At 30.9% G+C, this 7,903-nt stretch overlaps 1 protein-coding gene across 1 annotated transcript; it reads left to right on the top strand.

The window, feature by feature from the left end:
• Positions 1-4,154: 4,154 nt before the first annotated feature.
• LOC144548707 (homeobox-leucine zipper protein HOX3-like) lies at positions 4,155-7,618 on the top strand. The gene is made up of 4 exons (XM_078297437.1): positions 4,155-4,290; positions 4,514-4,734; positions 5,259-5,338; positions 7,193-7,618. Exons 1-4 carry the CDS (start codon positions 4,227-4,229, stop codon positions 7,497-7,499), a joined length of 672 nt encoding a protein of 223 aa, XP_078153563.1. The 5' UTR covers positions 4,155-4,226; the 3' UTR covers positions 7,500-7,618.
• Positions 7,619-7,903: the final 285 nt, after the last annotated feature.

Genomic DNA, 7,903 nt, shown 5'->3' with positions numbered 1-7,903 from the left:
TGTGTCATTCCTCCTCTTCAGTCCAGGCGAGAGAAGGAGGAGGCGATTTGAGGATATCTATGATTTGAGGGTTGATGAAGGGTATCTGCAATTTGAGTCATTCGTTTTATCTGCGATTTGAGTCGTCTCCCTGGCGAGAGGTTGATGAACAGTAATGAAAGCTAGGGTTCATGAGTTTAGCAGTGTAAGCCTCGTCTCCCTGGCGAAAGAGTAGGGTACCGTGTTTTTCTGAAGAGGGGTATTTCAGTCATTTTTTATTTTTATTTATTAACAAAATTAATACAATATTAATGGCAATCTCACAATTTAAGAGGTTTTGTAGTGGAAATCTCACAATTTTGAAGTTTGTAGTGACAATCTCACAATTTCAAGGTTTTGTAGTGGCAATCTCACAATTTTTCCTAAATAATAAGTCATACAAATGTAAAAAAAGATGCAACTATGAAAAAAAAGTAAGTGTGATAATAATATGTACTTAAGTTTATCTTGATAAACTATCTCTTAAATTTATTAAATTAGTTTCAAAAGGGAATCAAAACAAATAAAACTGATATACTTTATTAGTAATACATTGCTTTTTAAGTTTGTAGAATTTTCAGTTTATTTAGTACAAAGTCAAGTATATTAAAAAAAAACTTAAGTTTATAAGTTAAATTAATGCATTTATTTTTATTATAATTTTATAAATTGACTTTACATTAAATAAAATTTTAAATTAACAAATCTAAGATATAAATATATCTTTCATCAAGGTGATCAACTTCAGCAATTTCAATCCAAAAGTGATGTATTCGTAATTTACCAACAACTTCGATAAACTTAAGTACATACTAGCATATATTATAATGAGTCGAGCTATATATTGTGAGTTGCGAAGTAAGATGCTTGTTTTACTTTATGCTCATATTTTTATTTACTTTAAAAGTTTAAAAAGTCGATCCGAACTGCTCCATATAGTCTACATATTAAAATGTGGTAGGAGACCAAATTTTTTATTTTTTTGAAAATTTATTGCTATTTATTTAGAAGTTTTTAAATCACTATTTTTATGGTCCATAATTAATCTAAAAACAGTGATTTTCTATTCATCTAAAAAAATAGTAAAATAATTTCAAAAAATGTAAAAGTTGATCTTCAAACATATATTTAATTTAAATATAGTAATCATGCATGTTAACGGTTGTTTCAGTTGGGAGAAATTATTGTCAACTATTTGATTCTGTAGTTTGAGATTAATAATTTACCAACCACTTCGATGAGCTTCAAGTACATACTGTAATATTATTACATTGCCTATAGTTAAGTTATGTATTTGTTTTAGTTGAGTGAGAAATTGTTTCTGATAATACACTTTCCCTCCAAAAATTTCATTGAGCCAAGGATTTCAAACTATAATGTCCTAGCTAGTTTTGAAAAGAAAACTCAGCTATTTAAAATACAAAAAGTCCACTATAAAATTAGTACAAATTTATATTGAACAATTCGAATATATAAATCTGATCCCATCAGTTACCTTATTTGATCTGAATTTGCTTGTAACGTGATATTTCTTTTAGCGGATTTGTTGCCTAGGGGCCATTATTAAAAACAAAAAACAAAAAAGATTGCTGCTAACAAAAGCGTGTGAATTTCGAAGAACAACGACGGGGGAAAGAATGATTAAAGGTGAAGAAAATGATGAGAAAAAAAAAAAAGAGTGAAGTTATGAGATAATTCGGATCCTCTCCAACTTAAAACTTCCTGTCTTAACTGATCATGTCCTATATTAAGCATCCGATAAGATCTAAACGGTGTAGATCTACCTGACGATACCAAGACAAAATTTGTGCAATTGGAGAGGATCCGGACCCGACAAGTCGACGAGCCATCGTCAAACAAGGAGACCTGCCGGGGATTCTCCTGCATCTCCTTCATGCGTAGCTCCCACACGTGTCACCACACACCCTCTCTCTATCTCTCTCTCTATCTCTCTCTTTCTTGTTGCTTCTTCTGTTTGACATGACTACACATTGGTCAAACCGCAATCTCTCTCTCTCTCTCTCTTGGGCAACTCACCTCCTTCAGTATACGACCTGTTTTGTTGGCAATTTTTGTTGGCGCTCTAAGGAACTTGTAATATTTGTTGTCTGCAACTCTTGAGGGTAGGATTAAAATACATTATTAATTTTATATCTTATGTTTATTTATGTTTTTAAAGTTCAAATGACAAATTTAAACCGTTCAATACAATCAGGAACGGAGGTAGTAAGAAGTAATGGAGCCAATTAATTTCTATTTTCTTTTCAAAAATTTTATAATTACATACAATTTTCTATATAGTTTAAAGTAAAATAGTACTGGTATTATAAATTGACCACATTCGTTGTATGAAAATTAGATATGAATGATCCTTATTCACGACTGACCCCATAGTCAGAAAGCCTAATTTCACCTCTAAATACAATCTCCATATTAAAATATGTTTAGAAAACAAATTTTATATTTTTTGAAAATTTTTTTACTAATTTTTAAATAGGTACAAAATCATTGTTTTTGAATGATTCAGAAACAATAGTTTTGTACTTATCTAAAAAAATAATATAAATTTTTCAAAAAGATATTAAATTTGGTCTCTAAATATATTTTAATATAGATATCATGTTTAGTAATTCAGATTAATTGTTTGAACTTTAAAAATAGAGATAAAGATGTAAAATATAATTAGAGTATAAAATCAATGCTGTATTTTAACCTTACTCAACTTTTTAACTAATTTTGAGAAAAAAATGATATTGTTATATCATCTACTTAAATTGACAAAAAAGAGAAATTTACATGACAGAGAAAAGTAAGAGATCTAGTTTGACCCGGTACTATTTTGTTTGATATCAATTATACAGTGATTAATTTGATGCATACTCTTTAGTAATTTGTTGAAAATGTAAATATGAAATAATTTAAGAATTTAATCTTTGAGGTCAATAATAAAAAAATTATTTAATTTGTATTGGAGACAACAAATGGTACATTGTACGTCAAGTCAGCAACAAATAAAGATAAACATTTTTTATATCTAACATATATTCAACATATTGGAAAAATAATTATTCATCTGTCCACTAAATTTTTAAAAATTATAATTTTCACACCTAAAGCTAACAAAATTATTTATTTATATGTAACTTTTATTCTTCCTCTTTTCTTCATTTAGTTAGAATCATACCTCCAAGTTACTATAAATTTTTAATCAAAAAAAATATGAGGCAAGAAAATTTTATAACATGATCAAATAGATAATAATAACGGGGTGATAGAAGTGTATCACTTTTTATTCATTTTCAATATGTTTGGTGGTCTAAATTAAATAAGACAGAAAATATATAAATTTTTTTTTTCTTCAAGTTATTGTAATACTTATGGGCAACGTTTCCTAAATTCTCTCATTAAAATTATAGTTATTTATGGCTTAGTTAATAAATTTTATTGTATGCATATATAGAGAGGGATATGACAATCATATTTAATTGACAATTATGCCAATTAATAAAATGATTATTGAAAATAAAAGAGATTGTTGGTTGAATTTTGAGAAGCCGACTGGTCACCAAAGTGACGATAAAATTAAAATGTTAATTTTAAACTTAACTTTTTTTAAAATTTTATAAATGTTAGGTTGGTTGTTGTGATTTTCAAATTAAAATTTTGTCAATATAATATATCCCATAATATACACTAGTGTTGTAAATAATGATATGTGTTCGTCGGACGGATATGATACCGCCAAGTGATTAATTGAAAATAATCGGCCAACTAATTAGAAAAATCCGTGACAATTTGAACGCCACTAACGACTAATCGGCCAATTAACGATCTAAACGGTCATTTTTTACAACACTAGTATACACCATGGAATTTTGAATTTTGATAAAAATAATTAATATTTATACACTTCGTCAGTCATAAATGTTTGAATGGCCTATTTCATCAATCTCTAAATTTGAAGGGTATAAAAGAAAAAAGGGTCCAAATTAAATACACATTAAAGAAACTTCATTTAATTATTTACTGTGCAACCAGTAAGTTTCAGTAACCCTGTTTGGTCCCCTATATAAATCTCCTAGACGTGGTTCTAAGCCTTTTTATGTTTTTACCTTTTCCTTGCCCCCATCTCATAAATTCACTGCTTCCTAGTTCCTTCTCTCTATCTTTCTCTCACCGCTTTTCGCCTTTTCTAGCTATCTTTGCAAATGGGGGACCATGGCCTTGAACTCACCATCGCTGTACCTGGATTTAGCTCCTCCTCTGGCTCCGGTACATCCCTCTTTTTTTTCTCTCTAAATTATACTTCTCTTTTTATTCACACCCAAAAATGGTGCATAAACAAATTCAAATATGAGCATCAAAAGATGTAATCTTTGGAAACATGCCTCCTTCTATTGTTAACAATCATATACTATATATCTTTTATGAATTTTTGTAAAAAGTTTATATCATATGAAAAAAAAATGGCTGATGTGTAAAATGGGACATGCAGAGGGTGGAGGATTCAACAACAATGGAAATAACTGTAACATGAGGGAGGTGGATATAAACCAACCAGCATTTGGAGAAGAAGAGATGGAATTTCCAATGGGAAGTATAGAGGAGGAGATAGAAGAAGGTAGAGAGACGCAACGGCCAAAGAAACTTCGTCTTACCAAGGAGCAAGCTCGGTTGCTCGAAGAAAGTTTCCGGCAAAATCACACCTTAAATCCGGTATGTATATTAGCAATTTTATCTTATGACATTAGCAAAACTATACTTTTTGTGAGGTTAAAAATTAAAATAAACTTGTGCATATCATTTTAATATATGTTATTTAATTATGTCACTGAGGTATCCGTGCAACGTCCCCTTGTTTTTATATATATATACACACACACACACACAGGCCTATATATATAGTAGACTAATAGGAATGCAGAAATGTCACAAGTAAATGAGACACCATAGGGTTGTTTTTGCAAGGTCGTAGGTTTTGCAAGGACATATGTGCAAATGCTCTTGGAGAAGTTACAAGTTCATTACTAGTAACATTAATTAATTTGTCTTTATTAACTTAAAGTCTGCATGGCTTTTAATGAGAACTGGGAAAAGTGATGAAACGGTTCCTTTTCTAAAGTCAAAAGTAATAAGCAACTTTCACATGACACAGATTTTCAAAAAAAAAATAAAAAGAGAGACAAGTTCAAGAAAGCAAGAAAATAACCACATATATTGTTAAATGAAATAAATGGCAGAAACAAAAGGAGGCATTGGCAATGAAACTGAAGCTGAGGCCTAGGCAGGTTGAGGTCTGGTTTCAAAACCGCCGTGCAAGGTATGTAATATGTTGCATGAACCGTTTCATAGAATTGATTAGTACCATTTAATTAGGGTTAATATGCTTCATGAATCATGATGTTATTTTTGTATCCTAGCATTAAATACCCATTATTTTTGGTGATGCCCTTAATTGCTTCTCTTAATATATATGCATTTACAGAGGAGGGTTAAAAATGTACCAATGGTTTTGTGCTCCAACCATAACCACACATCTTTATCTCTGTTCTTAAAGTTCAAACCGAACCGCTCAACACGATTTCCATATGAAAATGTATTTGAAAAACAACTTTTACATTTTTAAAGTTTTTTTATTATTTTTTTAGATAGGTATAACATCACTACTTTTGATGGTCCAGAATCTCTTGATCAAGTGATTTTATACCTATCTCAAAAATAGTAAAAAAATTCTAAAAATTGACAAATTTTGTGTCCGAGTACAATTTCATATGGAGATCATATTGAGTGGTTTGGATAAACTTTTTCGACTTAAAAAATGAAGGTATGAATCCATAGTACAGACTGAAATGCACTATGCATAGTACCGTAGCCTCACTCATTAGTTATTGTATTTGTGAATTACCACCTCCAAAGAAAAACATGTTAAGATATATAGAGTATGGTTAAATTGCTACTGGTAGCACTTCGACCTAAGTACTTACAGGGTCATATCTTAGTATTTGATGTTCAAACAATAAATCCAAACCGTTAAATGTTCAATCTATATTAAAATGTGCTTGGAGACCAAATTTTACATTTTTTGGAATTTTTTTACTATTTATTAAAATGATTTGAAAATCTTTGTTTTTATTAAAATTCTGCACCATTAAAAAACAGCGATTTCAAACCATCTTAATAAATAGTAAAAAAATTTCAAAAAATGTAAATTTTGGTCTCCAAGCACATTTTAATATAGATTGAACATCTAACAGTTTGGATTTGTTGTTTGAACATCAAATACGAAGATATAACATCGTAAGCACTTAGATTGAAGTGCTACCAGTAGCAATTTAGCCATACTCTATATATATATATATATATATATATATAATTAAAGTTGTCATATTGGTATAGCAAAAGAGGAACTTGTTTTATTTTGAAGATTAAGCCAAATTAATTTCCATGAAACACGGATCGACAACCAAAGATAGGCAAACGACCACGTCACAATAGATATTTATTTGTTTGTTTTAGTCTACCTAGTCATCATATTAAGGCATTGATTAAGTATACTACGTGGTGTATATATATATATTAATCTTAATTGAATACACCCAAATCCCAATGCACGTGCTAAGGATACCTACACACTATAGAAGGGATATTGTCTATACTTAATTTGATGAACATATCATTGATACAGCACATAGACTAGCAATTTTTAGTATCATTCAAGCAACTGGCGGTGATAGGATATGCATGGTTTCAACCAAACTTTCATGTTGTATTAAATAAAGTTAGGTGGCTTAGTGTTTTGTGCATTAGGTCAAAGAATTACCTTTGGAATCTGTAGAGACTCCCATAATTGGAGGCTTCATTAGGATTTTATTCTTTTTCATACTACCAATAATATGATATAACTTTAAATATTTGCTTCACTGATTAGGTGTCCTCAATTCTGTGCCAATAATATTTTAAATTAACCAAAAATATTGCCTCTTTTAATGCAATTAAGAAGCACTCAAGTGAGAAATTATGGGTGCAAGCAGCTACTTTGACTGCCCTTGGTATTAGGCATTTATTACAAGAAGATAATTGAATGTCCTTTTAAAAGCCATTTGAACAAATTATCAATTTGATCCTTATAACAAGTGTAAATTAAATGACATATCCATTTTATCAAATTAAACAGGACAAAGCTGAAGCAAACTGAGATGGAATGTGAGTACTTGAAGAGGTGTTTCGGGTCTTTAACAGAAGAGAATAGGCGCTTACAACGGGAGGTGGAGGAGCTGCGGGCCCTTCGTATGGCCCCACCAACTGTTCTCTCCCCTCACACACGCCAACCCCTCCCCGCTTCCTCTCTTACAATGTGCCCTCGATGTGAACGTGTAACTGCCGCTGCCCCTTCCGTTCGCAGTAGCACTGCTTCTGCCAGGCCGCAATATCCTCCGACTTTCTCACCATTCAATACTCGCCGTCCCTCAGCTGCATTTTAAATCAGAAATAACTAACCGGAGAAAAATCCTTGTAAATTAAGAGAAGAAAAAAAAGAGGGTAGAATTGTGAAAGCTTACTCTGTGGTGGAACTCTTTATGTTTAACATTAAGTTGCTATTTATTTTTTAAATTTCAAAAGAAGTTACCTGGGCTGGGAACTCTTATTAGTAGATTCTACTTCTATAATTATTTTACAAAAGGAGGTCATATGGCATTTGGGCCAATAACTTGATATGGTGGGTATTTCGGACTTAAATTGCTCCGCGGGACACGTTTCAGTTTTGGGCCTGAATTGTGTAGTTTAAATCACTGGTTCTATAATCCTGTTACAACTCCTAAAACAATGATATATTCTCAGCCCATAACAATTAATCTGATTTTTTTTTATTTGTAAATAGATTGGA

This window comes from Carex rostrata, chromosome 33 (assembly GCF_964058835.1).
Source record: "Carex rostrata chromosome 33, lpCarRost1.2, whole genome shotgun sequence".
In the NCBI taxonomy this organism is placed as follows: domain Eukaryota; kingdom Viridiplantae; phylum Streptophyta; class Magnoliopsida; order Poales; family Cyperaceae; genus Carex; species Carex rostrata.
Note: the sequence above shows the minus strand (reverse complement) of the source record. Positions and strands in the feature narration are given on the sequence as shown.

Bases quoted from the DNA above. Each gene is read 5' to 3' on its own strand.
- LOC144548707 (XM_078297437.1), top strand. From the start codon at position 4,227: ATGGGGGACCATGGCCTTGAACTCACCATCGCTGTACCTGGATTTAGC. The intron at 4,291-4,513 runs GTACATCCCTCT...TGGGACATGCAG, and splicing joins TAGCTCCTCCTCTGGCTCCG to AGGGTGGAGGATTCAACAAC. The intron at 5,339-7,192 runs GTATGTAATATG...CAAATTAAACAG, and splicing joins TTTCAAAACCGCCGTGCAAG to GACAAAGCTGAAGCAAACTG.